The sequence below is a fragment of the Cololabis saira genome, chromosome 21 (genome assembly GCF_033807715.1).
Source record: "Cololabis saira isolate AMF1-May2022 chromosome 21, fColSai1.1, whole genome shotgun sequence".
NCBI lineage: Eukaryota > Metazoa > Chordata > Actinopteri > Beloniformes > Belonidae > Cololabis > Cololabis saira.
The window spans coordinates 14,701,996-14,725,886 of NC_084607.1; the positions used below are offsets into that span (position 1 = coordinate 14,701,996).

The following is a 23,891-nucleotide window of genomic DNA, read 5'->3' on the forward strand; positions in this document are numbered from 1 at the left end:
GCACTTCTGCATCTAGTAAGCTGCACACACTTTTTAGACGTAGCTTTCTTATAAAGGGAAAAAATAATAATAATAATAATAATTATATATATATATATATATATATATACACATACATATTCTAGCACTGGTGTGACAGCACCTGTGTCCAACTCAGACCCGGATTAACTCAGTGTGGTTCCCCAGGGTGACCACACTTGAAGTTCCCTCCTCCTCCCACATTTTACGGTAAAAAAGGGAAATGTACTATGGTTATAAAGACAATAGACAATAGATTTACATGAACGTATTGCTGAAGTACACGCTCAACACTCTACTACAAATACACGTAAGACAAGCAACCATCTAAGAGTAACACCACAGATAGACACGAGTCTACAAACGCCATCCTACACTGATGCTCCAATCAGAATGCAACTCACATTTACTGTTCAGTGAGCAAAAATAACAGTCAAATTCCATGTCTTGTTTGACCTGACTCGACCAAAAAACATGATTCTGATTCTGATGCCAATGTAACCCCACATGTTAACTATCATCATTTCCATCATACATGGCCTGTCTGAGGACTACATGCTAAACTATTACAGCATATGACTAAACAATCAAACAGGCCTCCTGAATGAGCTGATGTGAAGGTAGGGAACAGCACATTAATAAAATAGCAATGTGTAGGCTGTTAGATTTAAGGTTAATTTGTTAAGGCACTCACTCGAACGCAATTCTTTTTATTTTATTATTATTTAATTTCATGTACTTTTATTATATCATTGGTTACTGCTTTATTATATCATCCTACTGGTTACTACACCTGTGTCCAACTGGACTCCCAGCAGTCTGACCAGCTGGACCTCCTGTGTGATTTTGTGCTTGTGTTGTTCTCTCAGTTGTAAGTCGCTTTGGATAAAAGCGTCTGCTAAATGACAGTAGTAGTAGTAATTGTGGCACTGTGGTTTTTGAACTTGGTCCATGCTGCCACTTGTGTTGTTGGAAAAGTCTCCCTTTTTAGTGTTCTCTCTCCTTTTTGTTCTGTGGGCTATGAGCTTGGTGCATCCGATGTAGTTTTTCTCTGCACGCATCATGTATGTTTTTAATATCTGAACGTGGCTGTATGATGAATGTATGATGAATGATTATATCTGCTGCAAACCTAATCGCCCTTCAAGGGACAAATTAATAAAGTGAAGTAGTAGTAGTAGTAAAAGAAGGAAAAAAAACACCTTAAAGTGGAGGTTTGGGTTAACTTTTGCTTTTTAGTGACGTTTCCTTTTTTTTTTAGGATACATTTTTCTGAAAGACATGATAATAGCGGAGTGACAGCTGCTCCCACCAGCGGCGCTCAGCCCGCATCCCGCCCTCAGAGACCTGTCGGGCCGCAGATCCCCGCCAGGCTCCGCTTACCATCAATGGACATCCACTTCCCAGAGTGTTTACCTTCCTCATGACATCAGGTTCTTCCGATGTCTCATCTGGGCAAAACAACTCGCACTTTCCCAGTGCGCCGCCTCTGTGTTATCACAATCCCAGAATTATAGGAACCAAATGAAACCTGTTCGCCGCGGCTGTTATTTGAGGTGCTTAAACATTACCCTGAAAGGTAATTATGGGTTTTACACCTTCAACACGGAGCCGATTTCAGATTCTCCTGCTGAGCGACCAGGCGGTGAAACCGAACCGCTGAAGCACTTTTCCGTCTGTCACACGAGGAATGGAGACGGAAAACTTCTCTCATTAATGACTAAACTCACGTGGCTTATGGGTACAGGGATTTCACAACAATGTATGCGTTACACTTTTCTTTTGGCTTCTTGGTTTTAATGTTTTATCGGTTCCTGCCATTCAAAGTCAACATAGTCAAGGAATCCAGAGCAGAAAACCATCCAATTTTTACAATGAAACATTTCAAATTAAAAACAAAAAAGGACAAGAAATAGCAAGACTGCAAGACTATTAATAGGAATACCTCAGTGCTGTGATGAGGATGGAAGAAGTAACCAACAAATGTAACATGAGATGCACTGAGCCCGACTGATTCCTTCCCTCTCAGATATAAAGACTAAGTCTGGTTGCTCTGGATGTGTCTGATCTCTGAGGAAACTGCCTCTGGAGGCCGTTGGACAGGGATACAAGCAAACCAAATCAAACCTAACATGTGATGGCAGTATTGAACTGTGGCTCCTGTAAGGGCCATCACATAAAACTAGTTCGGTAGTTTTGTACCACTGAAAATGGCTGCGGTGGGTGAAGGTGCCAGACTTATTCCTCCAAGGGAAAGAGCGTGGCTGGCCCGGCTATTCCATTTCACTGGTATAGAAAGTCAATAATTAATTAACTAATAGTTCATAAAAAGAGAAAATAAAGGAAGCCAAACCAGTATCAAGTACAGATTTGAAGTAAAACCATATTTGTTTTTAATTACTAACCACAGAAATGCAAACACATCCGTCTTAAATTCAAATTCACTCTTATTATTAAGTAATTTGAAAAATTACAAAGTATCAGTTTTCCATTTTGCACGTATATAATGTTTTTCCTCTTCTGATGTGTTGAGTGAAAACAACGGAACTGATCCAGTTATGGTTCTTTTTTCTTTTTCATCCTTTATAGATGAATTATTACATCACCAATTCAAAATTATTTATACCCGTGACAATGTGGTATACAGTATTGGTCACAACATTACAATCACATTACATTTTAATTTTAAGAACTTCTTTGGGGGGTATTTTAACGCATTCTGTGAAACGTCTGAATTATCCAGAAATGATTACATTACTGGATGCGATAACGGCTCAGTGGAGAGTTTTTAATCTGCATCGCTGAGGAGTGACTTTGTTAATCTGCAATGATCAAATTAGAGCCGTGCTTGAACGGAAGAGAAATTAAAAGAAAAATATCTTAATAACAGAGCTCTGGGATGGAGAGGAGGGATGATACTGTTTTCAGTCGGTAGTGGAGCCGCCGTTACGTCGTTGCCTCCATGTGGAGGACCTTCATGGACTCGGCGATCATTGTGCTGGTGTCGATTTGTCCGTAGATGCCCACTAACAACGCCTTGTGGAGCAGGATGTCTGCATGTTCTGCACAGAGGGAAGAGCACATTAAACAAAGCGGTTATGGATTTTTTGTGAATGTATTACTGTATGTACATTTGTAACATCCACAGGTTAAAAACTTAAATGCATGGTCATGTGACTTAAATAACAGCTTTTCAGTACATCAGCTTCAACAAGGAAGTTGCTTCTCACCTTGACAGAGAAGAACATACTCTGGAAGATTCCTCAGAGCAGTCTGCACCACATCAAAGTTACCGCTGCCCATACAGTACATGAACGTCGGCAGGAAGTCTGTTGCCAAGCTACAGACAAAACAACACAACATGCATGCTTACATAATGAGAACTAGATAATCAGAAGCAGCCGTCTAATTAGGAGTGTGCGATGTGTGATGTAGAGCCTACCAGGGGTTGTTCTGGATGCAGCGCAGGGCCAGGCTGAAGGCCATGTTCCGACACAGCTCCTCCGACGACGTCATGAGTCTCTGCAGGTCGTTCTGCAAACAGCGAGACAAGGCGGTGACTGATGGCTGACACAAGCACATGCACCACTCTCCACTTTTTCTTGTGACCGCCGATCGTGACTCACAATGAAGTACTGTATGATTTCTGGGCTCCTCTTTGACCTGTCATCCACTTCTGTCAACACTTCTAACACGTCTGCAGCAGATGAGGAAACCAGCAAATTAGTCATTACAGATAAAACAGTTCGAACAGAGGTGAAACTGCAGCAGCAGCAGCTTGTTTTCTTAAGGTTAAAACACACTGCAAAAACCCTTTTTTATATTTTACTCGCTCCTTTTTAGCATATCCCAGCACCCACAGAATCTCTTCTTCTCTGGTGCTTTATCAGCTCCTCCTAATATCTGATTGTTGCTAAAAACATTTTTAGTTTTAACTTTTTTTTTGCACAATACAATTAATTTGATATGGTAAAAGTCATTCTGTGTCTCACAGTTGAGGTTAGAGGTTAAATCTCACTAAATGGTTCAACTGCACCACCTGTTGACATAAACTGGTACTGCAACATGACCAGTAAAAGTAGGACCGTTACTAGAACACTGTGGAGTTGCAGAAAAAGCAGTTTAAGGTCACTTACCAAAAGGAATCCACATAAGGTATTCAGTTATAAACGTAGAGATTCAATCAGGAACTTTTAACAGCCTCTGACTTTACCTTCCACTGCTTCTCCTTTGGACATCTTTTTCAAGTACATCGTCATGTCTGCAGGCGTTAGTGAAATCGAGGTAGATATGTTGACCAGTGGTAAAGTACCAGTCGACAAGTCATCTGAAAAGCAAAAAAAAGCAGAAAGAATTACTTTGGTTAATCAAAAAACTAAATCAAGCATCTGCAAGTAAGTTTGTGCTAAATATACACAACTACCTGAAATGTACATGTTGTAAACTAGACGTAATCATGTGCTCAGAGGATTGACAGCAAACAGCAGCTGGACTTACCATCTCTTTCTTCTGCTGAAACATCCGTAGAGGATCTTCTTACAGGCAAAGTGAGTCCAGCTAGCAGAGATTTCAGCTGGACGAGGTCTGGGTTTTCTGCACACAAATTCCTAAGAAGATACACAAACAAAATAACTCTTTAGTTCTGAACAAAAAATACAGCTGTAGAATGATTTCTTCAACTTGTTAAAGCAACAGATGCTCTTCCCACTTACTGCAAGATGTCAGAGTGTTTCTGCAGGTAAGGAATGGCGGCCGCCGCGTTGTGGGTGATGTACTTCTGTGTGAACTGCAGAAACTTATTAATGAAGAAGAGTGGAGACCGACTCCTCTGAAAGTTCTGCAAAACAAGATGTGCACAACTGTTCAACTTGGCCTTGTTGCTCATGAAAACATTGTCATGTCTGCTTGAGTTGATGCTTACTCCTCTGTAGCCTTGGAAGCTTGCGAGCTGCACCTGGAGGACTTTCATGAAGGACAGAAGACAGTCCTGAAGCGCCCTCTGGTGCTCGCTGTGGAAAACCAGCGGCTGCAGCAGCTGCAGGATGGCCAGAACGTTGCTGAAGAACGTCATGTGGTTTTGCTGCCGGAACTCGTGCAGGTTTAGGTGAATGCGGCCATGTAGGAGTCCTGAAATCATGGGCAGGTGTCTGGAAGAAGAAAAAAGAAAGACATTGAGATTCAACTCGTTGGAAAGTGTAAACCAAAAAGGAAACCTTGTAACATCCAGTTGTTCACTGTTTTCTAAACTCACCGGAGTAAAAGGACAGGGTGTGACACGGCGAGCTTCCTGCACGCCAGATTAGCGTCGGACGCGCGGCCCTCGGCGGACTTGGAGTCTCCGGGGTCTGCGAGCAGCGTGACCAGGCGATGGACGAGGACATCGAGCTGAGAAACAGAAAGCCATCCAGCATCAAGGCCTGTACGGCTTTTCCCAGGCCACATTCAAGCACTTTCAAGGTCTATTTTCAAACATTTCTGACGTCAATTACACATTTCGATGAATACATGTTCTCAGACACATTTTAGTCTTTACGTAAATAACCAAAATGCTGCCGTCTGCATAGACAGATAATTTAGGAAAGCAGTCATCTGTCTGTAATTAGACTTTACTCGCCAACTCCTAAAACGTTGTGTCAAACCGATAAATCTAGTCGGCCAGAAGTTGTATCTTCCTGGAGTTTAAGATGAAAAAGAAACCATTTCTAATATTTACTAGAGTATGAACTAGAGTACGAGTGAAGTCAAACACCTGACTGTGAGGCAAGATTTGTACTTAGAGCACATGAAGTATATGAAAATCTTAGTGGGAAGTGAAAGAAATGTTTACAATTATACCAAAGAAACAGTATATATATATATATATATATATATATATATATATATATATATATGTGTGTGTGTGTGTGTATACAGGACTGTCTCAGAAAATTTGAATATTGTGATAAAGTTCTTTATTTTCTGTAATGCAATTACAAAAACAAAAATGTCATACATTCTGGATTCATTACAAATCAACTGAAATATTGCAAGCCTTTTATTATTTTAATATTGCTGATCATGGTTTACAGCTTAAGATTAAGATTCCCAGAATATTATAATTTTTTGAGATAGGATATTTGAGTTTTCTTAAGCTGTAAGCCATAATCAACAATATTAAAATAATAAAAGGCTTGCAATATTTCCGTTGATTTGTAATGAATCCAGAATGTATGACATTTTTGTTTTTGTAATTGCATTACTGAAAATCACAATATTCAAATTTTCTGAGACAGTCATGTATATATATATATATATATATGTGTGTGTGTGTGTGTGTGTGTGTGTGTGTGTGTGTGTGTGTGTGTGTATGTGTGTGTGTGTGTGTGTGTTTGTGTGTGTTTGTGTGTATGTATATGTATGTATGTAAATGTATATTTCAGTCGTATATTTGTGACCTCTGAAGCCAGGAAGGCGCGTTTACCTTGCAGCTGCTGACGTCGGCGGCCCCTCCGCTGCTGAATGTTCCTTCAGGAAGGGCGACGTGCATGATGACCTCTGGGAAGTGCAGGTAGATCTGCAGCAGCAGGTTCTGGCACCGCTTGCTCATCGCACTGACAGCAAACACCAACAAGAGTCAAGTATTCTGTCCGCCAGGGTTAGGGGACAAGCGAGCACGCCAGTCACTTTCTAAATCTCATTACAGTTCAACTGTCCGTCCTGAAGCCAGAAGTCCAGAGTATAATAACTCTGGCTTATTGACCGGTTTTATGCTGCCATAGTAACCACACCAAAGCTGATCCAGTCCTGTGAGCTTTATTCTATTGTCCCACTGACACTAAAAAGCAGTTTCAGAAAAGAAACTGCTCTAATTTTTTCTCAATTTTGCTTTCATTCATCTTTTCCACCAGCCATCACAAGAGCCAATATGTAATCAGAGATTAGGGGGCAAAAAAAGCCTTTCTTTATTGTTTATGTCTTGAAGAAACATTTATGAAAGTACATAAATATAAACCAATGTAATTCAGATCAAGTCTGTGTGGTTTTTATAAAATCCTCTTACCGGCTAAGGCTTTTGTCAGACTCGCATGACGCATCCCCCCTAAATGAGGAGTTTATTACGAAGATACTTTAAGAAGATCCGGGCGACCTTGAGCAAAAGTAGTTTGCCGTTTGTTCAACAGTTTGTGTGTAATTGGAATAAACAGCATCTTATCTGACAGCAGGAAGAATGCCTAACTCAAATGTTTATTCAACTCAAGGCCGGAACTCTTTGCCTTCAACGTGTTTTTTTTATCCTGCTGATGCTTTCACTCGCAACCACTTTACCAGAAAGCTTAGCAGTACTTAAAATATTGTAATTCTGAAGCTAATTTTTCTTGACCTTGGCCAAAGTTTCCTCATTAAAGTGTTTTAATAAGCAGAGACACATTCATGAAAGGAGGGTTTGCCTCCACAAAGAGTTGCACCCTGATCTCTGACAGCTCAGTCAGAGCAGGAATTCACAACACGGTCAAGTTTAGAGCTCCAGCCTTAATCCTCTTGCCTTCATTATAATACACTGAGCTTTTAAAGAGATCACAGCACAGACGACTTCTGCTGGTTTTAATTTCACACCAATAGACCTAATTATCGAGTTTTCCCTGGTCCGCAGCATTGTGCCTGACAGGGGAAGTCGAAAAAGTTCATCTGCACTGAGAAGGAAAATCTTGTGCGATTTAGCCAAAGTCTATCTGAAGAAGAGAAAAACATAACTTTCTGTATTTGGACTAATTAGAAAGAAATATACAATTTGTCAAGAGGGACTGTCTGAGCACTGTGGTAAACCGAACCGAACTAAATACGACAAGCTTAAGGAGGGGAATTTACCTGGGAGAGTACATGGCGCAGAACTGCAAATGTATACACATTTATTTCTAAAATACCTTACGCAATAAAATGCCTCAATGTAGAACGGCATGAATCCGACTAATCCAGTTAGGCCCAGAAGTATTGGGACAATAATTTTGCCACAATGGATGTTAACTGAGAAAAGCAGACTTTCAACTCAAATTTAAGAGGGTTCACCGAAATATGGTACTTGCTATTTAAGAATTATAGCCATAAAAGCCAGAAAAGTACAGCTGTTTAACTGGACACCTCAGTGTGAAGTCGGCCTGGGGGATAAACCGAAAACCGTTACCGACATTCAACGTCAATTTTCTCATGTCGGTAAATTCAGCGTTTTGATTAAAGAAATAAAATAAACGTCTTTTTGTATGTTTTGACTGTGTGCTGATAGGCTAGTTTCATTCCCCTTTAACACGGCGAGTCTGTAATCACGTGACTCCACCCATCCAGTCTGAACGAGAAGGGAAAATGCCTGATGGTTCAAACGAAGAAGCGGCTGACATAACAGGGCTGTCTAATGTGAGACTCGTGCATTTCAACAAGTTCACACACTCTCACGCCACACACGGCCTTTCTCAAGCTGAGAAATTAACTTCAGCGCACGATAACTCCAACAGCCCATCGTACAAACGAGTCACGGCACGCTACTGTGCACTGAGCTCTCAACTCAGAGCTTCTGTCTGGAGTTACCGGCCGTACATTTATCGTTATCGAGGTAAAACCGCCCAATTTATCGTGATATTAAGTTGGGGTTATATCGCCCCGTGTGACGTTCAGGGAGATGTAAATGTAAGTAAAGTTGATCATGTTCAGACCGAAAAAAAACAACATAAATCTAAAGAGACAGGAAAAACCTTAGGTGTGTCGAACAATACCACGGCAGGGGAATATAGAGTACAAGTGCCAGTGAAATGTTTATTGACAACGTGACTGCTGGCAGAAGCAGCGAGGTGAATCCTGAGGTGCACGAGGCGAGCGACACTGAAACCCTCACAGTGCACGTGCATAAGACCCTCATCATCATACAATAACACAAAGTAAAGACACTGAATATTCTTTAACGGTCTTCAGTTGCCTGATATCAACCCGATAAAACGTCTTGGATTGAGGACAAAACTGGACGAGCAGCAGGAGGTGGATGCAGTGAAGACCTGGCAAAGCATCTCCAAGCAGAAAACTCAAGAATGGTGACGTCCATGAGCTTCAGTTTTGTCCTTTACAATGATGTCCCTTGGTCCAAATACCTTCAGTCTCTTGAACATTGAGTTACATTGCCTAAAATGGTTGCAGCTTTTAAAGTGGAAATACCATAATTTTGTAGAGAACTGCGTCATCTTCTAAATATTTCTGGGCTTAACTGTGTATCGATGAAATTCCTTAACACTTTAAATCGAAATTTTTTTTTTTTTTTTTTTTCCCCACTTTCACCCTTAATACAAAAAAAGGCAGTTAATGACAAATCCAGCAGGTTTGGAAACATTCAAACTACTTTCAGCAGAGGACGGTGTTGTGATGCCAGAGCGAGGTGTATTTAGAACAACGGGAAGAACACTTTACGTTTCCTAACGTCACGTGTCGATCTGCTGAATGAGAGGCAAAGACGACGCTGACGACACACATGTGAACAAGCTTATAAGAAGAAACCTAACACCCATCTCAGACGGACAATGAACACCACTAATGTCTCACTAGGGTGGGTCGGAACGCGTCCAAAACACTAAAGTGGCCCGGCTCACAACCGAGCCGCATGATTAACGGTAATCCCCGAGTCTGAAACAAAGCTGAGAGTTCAGCATGTTGTGACTGAAAAGCAGGATCACATAAATAACGTTAGTCACTGATACAAATGAGCACCACACAATCCATCTTAGCGCTCGGTCAGGAACACGCTCGGAACCCGGGTGGCGACCAAATCAAGCGCCTGCCGGCTGGTTGTGGGGAAGACCAAGTCATCGCAGATGAAACCGCTCAAGTGTTCGGCCAAAGAGGCTTGTCAGAAACCAACTGTAACTGATTAATACATTTAATCTCCTTAGAGGGAAAATAATTGCGTCAATGATGAAGCAGCAAGAAAAAAAGGAAATCCAGCTGCCTTGTTTCCAGCCTTTTACAGTTGCTCTCTTGTTTTGCGGCAAACTGGCAACTAAATCACACTAAATCACAAACACCTACTGCCATACACACTTCGGTTGGTAACAAAGGTAGAAGACAGTTTCATTGAAGCATCTGAATAATGCATTTAAGAGAGGAGAAAACCTGAAAACCAGAGAGACAGAGAGAGAGTTTGCTTCCAACCTTACCTGTCTTCCCACTTTTTTGTGCAGCTGATGAGGTATTCTGAGACTTTCTTGATGTTTTCTAGCGCTCCGTCGCAGTAGGAGCGAAGGAGGGGCAGCCTGGACTGGATGAGGGAGCAGGAGGCCTGGTCCAGACCGCTTTTGTCGTTGTGGGCCGAGTCTCCGCTGTTGAGCTCCGACTCCGACAGCATCAGGTCCACCAGACTGATGAGCTCCTCGGAGCTGAGTCGCAGGACGAACTTCTCCGTTTTCTTCTGCGCGGTTCAACATGAAAACATCCGTCAGCATCGGCAGACTTTCCACTTTGGTATTATTATTTACGGGACGTGCTCCTCTTACTTGAGGGATCTTCTGGTCGCGGCCCTGCCAGATACGAGGAATGTGGCTGCACGCCCACAGGAAGTCCAAGGCTGAAGATGGATCTAGTCTAGACAGAATAAACAGTCAAAAAAAACATTTAGATCACTTTGTAAAAACACCCATCAAGTCTAAAATGTGAAGACGATTTGGATGCAATGATGTACTTGTAGTCTCTGTGTTTGTTGAGGAGAGCGCTGATGCACTGCAGCAGCGTGGACCAGTTGGACTGATGGGTCAGCAGGGCCAAGAGATAAGGTCTGTAGGCCGGGGTGCCTCGTGCCTGGAACAGATACGCAGTCAGGACGATCACGAATGTCACCTACTCCTATGTGATACGAGACAAAGACTTGGGACGATGCTTATCTTACCTTGTTGAGGGAAAACAGCAGCTTCTGCTGAAGGTCCGAGCACACAGACGTAACTTCAGGGTCAAGATGCTCCAGCCAATCAACCAGGAGCCCCGAGCTCAGTCCCGACCTGGTTACTTCAGGACCACTGTCAAAGGTACGTCTGATGCGTTACTTCGATAGAAAAGTACCTCAATTTATGTTTTCAAAAAAATGTTTAAATATAAAACGATAAACAGTTATAAAGAAATCTGTTAATTATGTTGGTATAGCCTATTATAGATTATCATGAAAATAGCACCACTATATACCCCTTTTTGCATTATTGGTATTACTATTTTTATATAATATAATGCAATGACAGTTTCTCTTTGTTATCTTTTTATATATTTCTTTTCTTATTTGTGTATTATCATCCACCGGATGCCATATTGTGTGAATGATATACACTGCACAGGATAGGCTATAATAAGCCCTTGGCTTCAGCCTACTCCTTTTTCGGACATTTCTATTTACCTTTTATTTTATTTGTAAAATGAACATGTAAATGTCTCAATGTATTCTGTCCGAAATAAACCATTCATTTATTCAAAATATACCTAATTTCAAACAACCTAATTAACTCAGGGTCTTTTGAGGTTTGCACATTAATATAATTGTTCATTACACTGAAATAAACATTTCAACAACATTAACCAAGTGCCTGGCCTTCAATGCCAATTCCAGCTCCTAAAAATCGTGCAAAAATGAAGCGTAAATGCAATTTCTACACTATTTACAGATGGGATTCTACATATAAAGTGCTGCAACTGTCTCACGATCTTCCTGAGATCAAACACTGCTTGATATGTTTAGCAGCGTCTCTGCATGCACCTGCCTGCCTGCACCGGCAGGATGGATGTAAACACCGTTTCCCGTGGTTTTCAAAGCTTGCGCAGCACAGATTAAACCTCCAAGAAGGAAATCCAATAAGAGCTTACAAGTACGCAGGCACAGGCGGCGGCCTCCGTTTTGCTATTTCCGTCTCGGCCCGCCGTGTTTGTCACTTCGCTCGGATGTAAATGTTGCCTGCATGAGTTGAAGGAGAAACGGAGCGGCGGCGCTTACCTCTTCAAATCCACTTCCTTTTTCACAGCTAGCTCCTCGCTTTCCAGAAGGAGCAGCGATATCACCATGGCAACAGGGCCGGCCGTCCCATTCTGAGTGCTGACTGTCATCAGCAGAGACAGAAGCTCCTCCAAGTACGGGGACTTCACCTCCATCAGCCCTTGTAACACTGAAACACGACGAGACTTTAAGTGTGGCAGCAGCTTCTGTAACTTAGTATGTTGTTCCAGTCATAGATTGCTGCCACTGTCGAGTGATTTGCCTGATATTGGGTTAATAAATCACTTTGATAGGCTGCATCTCAAAGGACCATTAACATAACTTCACTGTAATTAAAAGACCCAAGTGATCAGAGACATTTAACAGTTACTAGGCGAGGAACACGAGCAGGATTATTACGTTGGGGAGTCTTCGTTACATTGCATCAAATTTTAGTTCAGCCAGAATTCAGTGGGCATGACCCCATTATTACCTTTGCCAATGAGCTCAGCTTCTGCGTTACATCTTTCTCCGGCTTTCAGCATCGCTATGATGCCTCTTAGTGGCACTTCAGTGTCTCTGCGATATGCCAACGCCTCGGCGAGGTGGATGAAACCTGTACGCACTGCAGAGCAGAGAGCATCATCGCTAATTATTCATGTGAGAACGACTCCAACCAGCGTGTGAGAAACGTACGGTAGTCGGGGCCTCACCGTCACTGTGCCTGTGTTTGTGAGAGCTCTGACCAGCGAAGGATTTGAGCAGGGTCTTCAGTGGTCCTGCCTCCACGGTCGGGTTGTCCAACCAGATTAACATCTCGACAATGACTTTGATGAACAGTGAAGAAAAAGGAATGTCCTGGGACACGAGACGCTGGAAGGGAAAGCAAGAGGCAGAGATCTTATATTTAACTGCTTTGTGGAGTGAAATAAAGATGATGCGATGCTTTTTAGCGTGTGTCACCTGGTAGAGGTGAAGCTGGCGCATCAGCGGGCAGGAGAGCGCGTGGCTGCGGTGCATGGACATGACGATGGGCCCTGCGTGGGCCGACGTGAGCAGGGCCGCGATGGCCTGCAGCAGACGGAAGGCCAGACCCCCCTGCTGAATCTGACCCTGCTTGGCCCGCATCAGTTCTTTTGCCAGGGACTGCTGCAGGGCCAGCGAGAGCTGAGTGGGAGGGGGGCCGGGCCAGCGAGGGTCCACTTTTAAGGGGAAAATCTGGGGAAGTTAAAAAAAAAAACAAAAAAAAAAGAATCAGTTTGGCACAAAACTAAAATTTTCCACCAAAAGTCTGATTCATGCGATGATTTTTTCAAAATGTAAACAATACCTGGAGCAGCATGCCGGTGAGATCATCCTCAGGCCCAACTATGGGAAGCTGGGCGGCTGCTCTCATCTTCACGGAGCTATGAGATGTTTCCATTGTAACTGTGACCTTGCTGGTTTCAGACGAATCTGTCAGACGTGTCAGATTTATGTGCAAATAACACATTTTAATGCAGTTAAAGTCTGAAAAAATAAATAAAATCTAATGAGTGTGTCTATAAAACTTTTTGGATAATAAAGTCAGACCTCTGCCTGAAGGAATGGAAGAGCTGAGTAAACCATGGAAAGTGTGCCCCCCAGTGGCGCCGCGCTCATGTTGCACCTCAACCAAGTGAGCCATGTAGTCTGCAGAAGAAGAAATACTCAGTAAGACGTATTATGAAGGCTTCAAACTAAATTAAAAGCTTTCTTAAGGCTTGAAAAGAACAATATTTTAAAGGAATTCCTACGTTTGTCCATGATATTTTCCTCCAGCGCCTGTGGATCGTGAGAAACGGCTTGATCCAGATACTGGAGAAGTTTACTCATACTGGAGACCGGAATGCCAAAGGACTGAACAAACAGCAGCAGCTGCTGAGGCTCCAGGTCTTGCAAAGCTTAAGAAAACATACAAGTTGGCCCATTAAAAAGGAAGAAAGAAAGAAAAACTTGCACATATTTGTGTGTATATCGAGATGTTTTACCTGCATCAACCAATCGAGACACTTCTGATCGGATCATCCGGAGCTTCAACCAGTCGGGCAGCAGAAGAGCCTCCTCAGACGTGTCCACGAGGAAGGCGGTGGGGAGAGGCTTCTTGTCAGGAAACCAAATGTCCAAGAGACTGTAGAAATCACTCTCTCCTGTAAAAATACAAAGTGTTAAACATGCATAGTCCGTTTGACAACCTAAACTCTGAACTTAAGAGTCAACGGGACGACCTTTGGGAGGCCCCAAAGTCAGCAAGATGACCATGGCATGGACCACAAGGATGTGCATCGTGGCCGTCTCTCCTGTAGTCCAACGCAGAAAAACCTGGTCTTGAGATTCGGACTGTGAAGGAGAAATGAATAAATCAGCAAAACAACCAGTGCAAATGTCATTTCAGCCGTTAGCGTTAAGAGTCTCGCCGGTGCTCACCCAGCTGTACAGATCCTCGCCCTCCTTGGTCTTCCTCATCCTCCTGATGTAGGAGGAAAAGATGGTGAGGAAAGCAGAGAGCACGGCGTCCGACTCAGGTCTGCAGGAGTGTTTGCAAAACAGGCTGTTCATGATGGTGGAGCGCTCCACGATCAGCCGGGCGATGTCCTGCAGAGCAAAGGTCAGGTCGGCAGGACAAATGTGAGCAGAGGATAAAGACGAGCGTATTCACTCAAATCTCAGTCTCTTGCTGCGGTTACCAGAGCTAGGTCGTTATGGGAAGCCTGCTCCTCCACTGGTGCATGCTGGGAAAGGTAGATGAGATAGGCACTGATCGTCTGTGGGTCCGTTTCCATGTGAATGGCCTTTAAGGAAGTAGACAGAGTTTATGTTTAAATTAAAATCCCCATCGCTGACGGCTGCTTGTTGAGACGGACTCACCTGCTGCAGGGCGGTGGACGTCATCCCGCGCACGCTGTCGAACAGCGGGAGCTTGGGCAGGTCTTGCAGCAGCCACTGGTATCCCGGCAACAGTTCAGCGTCTGCAGAATCCTCCTCCATGGGCTGGTCTCGCTCCTCTCCGTCTTTCAGGCCTCCTTCAGTCAGCACCAGCGACAAACCCTTTGAACAAATATGCACCATACATTAACTTTCATGTATCTGCAAGAAACTTAATAAACCCCCCCCCCCATTTTTTTTTTAATCTTTCAGTTACAGTACCTTCATAGCGAGAACTCTTGACGCCACCTGAGAAGAGCTGAGGCGACGCAGGAAGTAGTCCAGCACTTCACACGTGGTCTGCTCGTCTGCTTTAGGACCCAAGAGAAGATCCTGGAGCCGTCCAAGTAGCTGTCTTTGCTTCTGCTGCCTCTAACGTAAGCAGGTTATAAATGAGGAATCGTCAAGAGTCTGCAAGTCCTTTTCTGTACCTAGATGCATTACGTGTAAGATAATGTGCATAGATCTGGCACTCAGTCATTTGATACAAAGAAAAGAATGATCAGAAGTACTTGTCTCTTCTTGGCCTTCTGCTCTTTGCTCTCTCCTTCATCATCATCCTCTACTGGCAGGTTGTCATCAGCAGCATCATGCAGAAGGAATTCACACAAACACTGGACTGGAAGTACATCCAAGGACCCCTCGCTGGACTGGACCAAGTCAGCCAACCATGGCATGGACTGAGAGGAAGCCTGTCAAAGATGGAAAAGGAATTATGGTTAAAGAATCCACAAAGAGAATTCGTTTTTTTTTGTTTTTTTTAACAAAAAGGTATTTTGATATCAAGGAAAAGTTATGCAACTTATTGGCCTGGTATTTCGAGCACCAGGGAAAGACAAACGTGTTTGTTGAAGTATAATCTCTCTTTTAAAAAGGCAATTTACTGGATGTTACTTTCAAGGGACATAGAGATGCAGAAATATCTTAACATTTCTGAACAAAAGTGCGGAACACCGGGGCTGAAACACCTACAAGAAGTGATGCTCTATTCAGTCTGCCAAAGCAATACATGGACATTTCTGATCTACGGTTTTAGACTTGAGGGTTGAACATTAGCGTGAACTGCCATCACCTGTCTCTGGATGATGTTGAGAAGGAAGTCTGGATTGCGGCTGCGACAGAGGAGGTGACCCAGACGCAGAGACTGGTTGAGGGTTTTGACCTGCTCCTGGACCTGAGGAGGAGGCCGCCGGGAGGACCCCTAAATCCCAGCAACGCCCGTTAATACTGCTGCCATCAGAAACATTGAAAGAATACATATTGTTGCTTTAAAAAAAAAAAAGGTCTCACTGTGGGTCCAGACTGGTGAGCTGAGACAACAGCAAGCTGTTGCTCTCTGTGATGGTCTGTTTGGTGGAGGCAGCGGCCAAGTGGCTCTCAAAAGCCAAAATCTCCTGTTTCTCCCTCTGAGAGATCTGCAGCTCCCTGTTGATCATCTCCGTCTTCGTGTCCTCGTCAGTAATGGTGCAAGGAGGGTAACTATAGTTACTAGGAAGGCAGGGACACGTGTGTTAGCTGCTGTTCAAGTCAGAACTGCTTAATCTATACTCTTCCCCAGAACCTACTTTGTCATAACCATTTCCATCAGCATTTTCAGCGTAGGATAGCCGTCCCAGGCAGCCAAACCTGAAGAAGAAAACATGTCAGAAAAGAATATACACTTAAGATACATGCATAACTGCTCATCCCATGCTTTTATATGTATGGAAAAGTGCTTGTTGTACCTATCTTCTGAGGATTAAAGGCAGCCACCACAAGCAACAAGAGCCATGCCTTCCAATAGAGAGTGGAGATTGCCAAATTTGGAGGTTGGTACCTTAAAGAATGAGAGTTATTTGTTATTTTAGTCTCCATGATCCATCTGTGTTTTTCAAAAAGGTATTTAAAGCTAGTAACGAACCCTGTTGGCAGCTGGATGTTCTCTGGATGGTGGTATGTACACAGATTCAACACGGCATCAATGAGCTGGATCCGCTCCACCTTCAGGACCTCTAGATCTGGTTAAGACAAACCATATTTCATTTGTTCATACTTGCCTGGCATTATTTACCTAACTTGCAAGGATGAAATGTGAATGAAAAGTTTCCTCTGGGATGACTTCAGGAAGCTCATTAAACTGAAGTATGACTGTTTAGGAAATGTCCAAACATTCTGAAAGAGGCTTAAATAAACATCTTTAACTTTAATAGTAAACATTAACGGTCAAAGTGGATCTTTACACACCGTCGGAGTGAACCCCGGCAGCCCTCTTGACCAAATGATCCGCCAGCTCCATGGCGTCCGCTGGGCCCAGGGGCAAATCGCGTGAAAGCCCGATGACCAGGATGCGCATGAGCGTGTCCTCCAGCAGGGGCACCTCGGAGCAGAGGCGAAGGAAGAAACTGGGGAGCAGAAAACCAAATCAGATCGGGCAACAGTAGCTATGACTGAAAGCTGGAGAGAGGCTCACTTTCTATCGCTCTCCGGAGGCCAGTTGTCCCACTTGTAGTACGTCTCTGGCTGCTCGGTGAACAGCACTTTGTGAAGGCTGCAGACACAAAGAAGATCAGCAACAGAAACACAACTACCAGGTACAGTTCGGGGAATAAACTAAGTCCAGAAACTAGGAATGGGCGATATTTTACTGTTCACGATATACCGTCAAAAAAATTCCCCACGGTAAGAATTTGTCATCTTGCGGTAAAAACGATAAATTCCCGTTGATGACATTTTTGTGTAAAGCTGATTTATGGTTCTGAGTTAAATCGACGCACAACGTATGTGAAGGAAGGAAGGAAGGAAGGAAGGAAGGAAGGAAGGAAGGAAGGAAGGAAGGAAGGAAGGAAATGAGCCAGAAAGAAAGAAAGATGAGCCAGAAAGAAAGAAAGATGAGCCAGAAAGAAAGAAAGAAAGAAAGAAAGAAAGAAAGAAAGAAAGAAAGAAAGAAAGAAAGAAAGAAAGAAAGAAAGAAAGAAAGAAAGAAGAAAGAAAGAAAGAAAGAAAGAAAGAAAGAAAGAAAGAAAGAAAGAAAGAAAGAAAGAAAGAAGAAAGAAAGAAAGAAAGAAAGAAAGAAAGAACAAATGATAAATTCCCATTGATGACGTTCAGTAGTATTTAGTATCTTTTAGAGCAGTGATTTGGGGGGCTCCAAAGACTGAATGTGGTGATAGATTTATAGTTAAAAAGATGGAGTTGAATTGGTATTTTTTTATCGTCATTCTTATCTTTATCGGGATAAATTCCAGAAATTATCGTGATACATTTTTTAGTCCATACCGCCTATCCCTACCAGAAACCCACCAGTGAACGTAGTCTTTGGCGCCGACTTTGCTGATGGTAGGAACCACCGTGTGAAGCCACCACACGGCGTCTCTCTGGATGGAAGCAATCTGATTCTGAAATGACCTCAGGACCTCCAGGTCTGAACAAATCAAAACCAGATTCAGTCCCAGTCAAAGCCAGTCACACGCATGGGATAAACAAATCCTTAAAGCTAATGCAAAACACCAACTTTTCTTCTCTCCTTTGTCCCAGGGCAATCCCAGCTTCCTTGACCTGAGCAGTGATGCCCAGCATCATGGAGACGGTGAGTAAGTCAGTCACCTGGATCACAAAGCGCTCCTACGGGGCAGATAAGGCCAAACGGCTCAGAGTCAGGTTCAAATACATGAACTAAACAGCCGAAATGAGGCAGAACTGGGAATTATTCATGTCCTTTTACTTTGAACTCCATGTCCACGTAGCTGGCCTCTTTTCTCTCCTGCATCAAACCGAAACAGAAAGACTTGGAAGTTGATCTCGTGCTTGGTCTGTTTGATGATCTCTCTCAGCAGAGCCCGGGAAGCCCGGAGGTAATCATCCTTATTTGTTAGCAGGTCCTGGAACACCATCGCCAAGAACTGCAGACGCAAAGATAACAGAGGGAAGTTGGTTTAAACTTTAAGGAAAACAAACCTAAAACTCGTATCATTTTCATGTGGTTTCGTTTCACCTTGGGTGCCTGCTCGGGGCTGTGCTGCAGCACCGTGTGCAGGACCTGCATGTTGTTGGGATTCCTGGCATTGGACAGCTCGTTGAAGATCACCAGCTTCACCGTCGTTCCCAGGTTGTCTCTGTGCGCGTTCAGCAACTCTCTGGAGAAAAAAAGGACAAAAAAAAACACCCAAAGCTCAAGAAGGAATGATGAACCAACTGAGCAATAAGATGATGGGAACATGACAGCGAGTACAGCTCTACACACCGGACACACAGCATGTAGTGGTTGAGAAGGACTTTAGGTTTGAGTCGAATCTTAATCAGGTTGGAGATCACTTCCATGTCATCTGCTCCGTGTGTGTTGCAGTTCATGCACAACGACATGAGGAGGTCCTGGGCCGGCCGAGTCAGCTGAACACACCAATGCAAACATGTTAAGAATACAAACACACTCAAACAGAATAATGTGTTGAAATCTGGAAATAATGTGTTAAGATCACAAACAGCAGCTGTATTTTGGATTGTTTTGCCATGTGAGGCTACATTTGACCTCCCGCTCACAAAGTTACAGACAAACTTTACGACATGTGGAAACCCTGATTAATATCTGACCCTTCTTCCATTCAAATCAGCGTGTTTACACAGCGATACACCTACACGTCCACACCTTTCCTGCCACACTAAATGACCCGCTGGAACTTCCATTCTGACGCCCTGCAGGTCAACTTCTGTGACTCAAACTGGATCTCGTCCTGTTTTCAAATCTGGCAAGTGAGGCAGGTGCGAGCAGAGACGATGTTCCTCTCTGACTTAAAGCTACAGATACAGCATATAGACTCTCCACATGTCCACGGGTCTGATTGGTTTCACAAAGTTTGGATTTCCTTAATTAGAGCGTTGAAAGTTCCTGTTCTACAATGACACATCTATATTAAAATGTTTATAACCTAGCACATGTGAGATTAAAGCTGAAGTGTAAAAATAAACAAAGAAAACCAGGTCGTAACAAACCTGTCCAACAAATCATCACATATTCAGAGTGCATACTATCTGTTTTCCCAAAATGTACGATTCTACCGGTAACAGAAACAGTCCGAGACGGCTAAAATCATTTTCATTATCCTCAGAAGCTTTGACCCACATGAATTGAGTCGAGTTTAAAATTGAGGTACGCTTTATGATGGTGAAACACCAAAGTAAGACCAAATTGACACACGGGCTGCAAATAGTGGCATTGTTTTTGTTTTTTGATGTTCCTTGGCTGCCGGTTCAGTGTATTTGTGTTGCAGGGTGGTCGTCCTGACGCTGCTGTAACATGTGAAGTCTCAGCTTCAAATGAATAACAGGCTGGTGTTTGGAGCATGTAACAGCTGTTGGCTACTGCTAGTTTTATGAGGCGTGCTGCATTCTTTTCTTTTTTATGATGTGTTCACTTAGTTGCTTGCGGTTGGATTTGTTTTGTTAAGTGGAAATTGTCTTTATGAATAAACCAGAGCTTTTCCTCGTTATTCAGTGCTCTGCATCTGTTTATTGTATCCTTCTTTGTACAATAAAAATGGCTCGATTGATCGCTGCATCATCTCTGCATCCAGGAACACTCGTTAGCAGGTAAAGTCTGAACCGTCTGCTCCCAACTTGGCCGTTGTTTGGTGTTATTCAGTGCAACACCGCTCACCTTTGGGTTCTGGAGCCACATCTCCAGCCTCTGAACAGCCATGAGTCGAGCCTCTTTGTAGCCACATGTCGCAGTGAGAAGACGGAGCAGGTTTCGGGACACGTTGTCCATCGGCTGCCTGCGGTTCAACTGATCCCTAAGTACGTCCAGCACGTAGTCCTCCACACTCTCTGCTAATTCCTCGTACCTACAGTGTGGATGAAAAAACACATCACGATCCAACAAATCAAAGCATTTTTTCTACAGATCATATAAAAGGACACACTAAATGAAACAAAAATAGAAAGCGTGCAAACAATGTACGGCAGGTTCTGTCACATGGAGATCAGATATACTCATACCTTGGCATGATCTGGCCCTCGTCCTCAGGACTGAGTTTCTCTTCTGCTATCAGCAGCTCCGTCTGATTGTCGTCTTCATCTGGAGTTGATGGATGAGGGCTGCTACCTAGAAAGCCCAGTAACCAATAAGCACTCGTGTCTGACATCACAACTCCTACCATTTCCATTTGTCCTTTAAGAAAGTACTCAACCTGCGCTGAGATCTCCAGCGGAGCGGCCAGTATCCGCCTGCAGCAGCATGCTCTTTGGAGGCATTTTTGTGCCAAAAGCAGTCTGGATATTGTCAACAAAGTTCTTACAGTGAGAGCTGTCCACCCAGATTCTCTCCCCCAGCGAGTCCTCAATGTACACCTGAAATATAGATTTAGATGGAAACATTGTAACGAAATCAGACAAATGTAAAGCTTATACAAAGGAATATATCAAATTGGGCTGAAATTTAATGAAATTTCTTACTTTGACGAAGATCTCTGGCCAGTTTTCATCCTCCTCATATGCTGCCATGAGCAGGTTGCAAGCCAGGACAGAAACCAAGCTGTTTCCTTTTGCTTTAAAGTTGATCGAGGCGTCCCGGCGCAAGAGGCTGCACAAAGCCTTGTGACAATAGACAGGTGGAACGCAACGAAAAATGTATTTAAATTTTTACATCTGTGAGGTTTGTTTGATAAAGACATATTGTTGTTCATAGTAGATTTACTCAGCAAGACTAAAGCTGGATAGACACACTTCATTTAATACTAAAACTGTACAGTATGTAAGACCCTTTATTGTATATGTAAGACACAATAAAGATTCACTTCTGACACCTTTACAGCAAATGTAAGGCCGAGATGACCAAGATTAATGTGTACTAAATGCCATTATAACTAGTTTCTGGGCTATCTGCGCATAAAGTATTAGGAAACTCACCTCAATAATCCCTTCAGTAGCAAAGACATTGGGCTTGATTTTGGCCAGAAACATGAGGCTGAGGTACAGTGTGATGTCAGGTTTGGCTCTGTTCATCTTTAGCTGTTTCACCGCTCCACACAGTAATCCCTCAATGCGATCATCATTTCCCTCCGACTCTGCAGCTTCAATCTCATCCAGCAGAAGCGCAGGAGACACTATCACAACAATGACAAATGTTACTCTCTGCATCCGTCATTGACGGAGTCCAACTTATAAAACCTCTTTGAGAACAACAGATGAGAAGCTGCTTATTTACCCTCAATGGGGACCACAGACGGCTCCTTTATGGATGGGGATATCGCCCTCTTGTCTACCGCTGCAGCATCACTGAGTCGTGCCAGGGCGCTCACGGGAGGGGTGGTGGACAGTTTAGGGCGCTTGGTGAGGGTGGACAGGCCCGATGAGGAGGGTAGAGACGAGGAGGCCTCTCTCTTACGGTCAGTGGGTAAACCTGTGGAGGTGGGCTTCAGGAGGACTGCGGGGGCTTTGGCCTCTCCAGACTGGCTCTTGGACCCAAGAGCGATGAAATCTCCAGGTGGAGGATGACCTTAAACAGACATAGTGTCACAATTACACTGGGCTCTATGCATACCTGTCAAGTCTCCCGTTTTGGCCGGGAAACTACCGTATTTTACCCTCTTTCCCGCCATCCTCCCGTATTAGTATTTTCCCGTAAATTTCGCATTTTATAATATAATAAATTTTAAACTGCAAACTGAATTGTCACTAACATCGCGAGAACTGCCACCTGCTGTAGTCGGGGTGGCAGCTCTCGCGAGGTTAGTGGTGACTACGGGAGCAAACTCGGAACAACAAATCAGAGATGGATGGATGTAATGAGAGAGAAGACATTTCTGCCAAAAAAGCAAAGACTTTGTGTTAATATCACTAAAAATGGAAAACTGAATTTACTTTCCCAAAGATGAGCAGGACAGAAACATCTGTGTAATCAGTCAGTGAATACCAGAGAGCCACATGAGTGAAAATGACAAATTAAAAGAAAATGTAAATGTTTCACTTGAAAACAATCAATGTGTATATAAATTGAAAATATTTAAAATAAATAAATGTGCTTTAGTTCACTTGTGTTTTCATTTAGGCTCTATTATAGGAATTACATACATAGGAATGTCCACAGCATTTCAGTGTCAACAAAGGTCGGCCTATCAGGCTATGAGCACATAATTGTAGTTTATTAATGTTTGACAGGTAGATATTTTGGATTTCTCGTAAATCTGTCTTAAAATGTAAGATACTGGACCTCGGTTGAGCTGGTGGGACAGCAGCGGAATATTTCCCATATTTTTAAATCCAAAACGTGACAGGTATGGCTCTATGATCAACCAGCAAAGATACTACTACACCTCTTTTTCTAAAGTTGTTGTACCTGATGATTTGGCAGCACTGGGCCGCCTGAGAGTTGTAGGTTTTGGACGATTCATGTTTATTGACAGACAAGTCAAAACAATTCACCGCAGGTGAGCCGGTTACATTACTTTACTTCCAGGAGCCTGTGAATAAAAGAGACAATTAAAAACGCATAGTTTGCAACAGTTATAGTCACATCAAAGGTTCAGCATCAACAGAAAGGCTATGTTCTGTTTATTACATTTGTATTACATCACAAAAAGAAGAAACTGACAACAAAACACCGCTAACGAGCTACTGCTTTTAGCTACGTTGGCTAACTTTACGGGCTCGATAATTAACATTAAGGGGTAGTCAACCTCTTTTTTCCTTCCACTTTTATTTTATTTTTCAATGCATTTCATGAAACTGACTGTAGAAGCCCGAAACAAAGCGTTTTTTATTGGAAAAGAGTTCAAATTTACCGTCTCGACCAAACCTGAGGGACTCAAGCGCTACACGGACTTCTTCTCTAGTTTCAAATAGGTCGCTCACCGTCACAAATACGCATAGCGCCCCCGCGCGTCAGGACGCAGCAGGTACAGCCGAGCCAATGATTTATGGTTCCGCGTAACACCAACGCAGAACCTACGGCGTAGGTTGCGCGGCGACGCGTTCGTACGCGTAACGTACGCCGTCGTTTTAA

The 23,891-nt window shown here is 43.2% G+C and overlaps 1 protein-coding gene across 1 annotated transcript; it reads right to left on the bottom strand.

The window, feature by feature from the left end:
• Positions 1-1,816: 1,816 nt before the first annotated feature.
• ints1 (integrator complex subunit 1) lies at positions 1,817-23,350 on the bottom strand. The gene is given in 49 exon segments (XM_061711337.1): positions 1,817-3,080; positions 3,249-3,358; positions 3,461-3,552; positions 3,645-3,715; positions 4,232-4,345; positions 4,516-4,625; positions 4,731-4,855; positions 4,940-5,165; positions 5,270-5,403; positions 6,479-6,608; positions 10,185-10,435; positions 10,521-10,608; positions 10,706-10,821; positions 10,910-11,036; positions 11,996-12,164; positions 12,468-12,599; positions 12,688-12,847; positions 12,938-13,192; positions 13,305-13,429; positions 13,547-13,645; positions 13,750-13,896; positions 13,984-14,142; positions 14,221-14,332; positions 14,420-14,587; positions 14,680-14,784; positions 14,861-15,040; positions 15,140-15,289; positions 15,430-15,609; positions 15,990-16,120; positions 16,209-16,405; positions 16,483-16,543; positions 16,642-16,733; positions 16,818-16,914; positions 17,141-17,298; positions 17,367-17,444; positions 18,197-18,317; positions 18,408-18,429; positions 18,431-18,517; positions 18,618-18,680; positions 18,682-18,795; positions 18,888-19,029; positions 19,137-19,282; positions 20,547-20,733; positions 20,888-20,993; positions 21,079-21,238; positions 21,344-21,481; positions 21,797-21,993; positions 22,095-22,385; positions 23,226-23,350. Coding segments are annotated over 49 exon segments (6,594 nt in total). The 5' UTR covers positions 23,281-23,350; the 3' UTR covers positions 1,817-2,964.
• Positions 23,351-23,891: the final 541 nt, after the last annotated feature.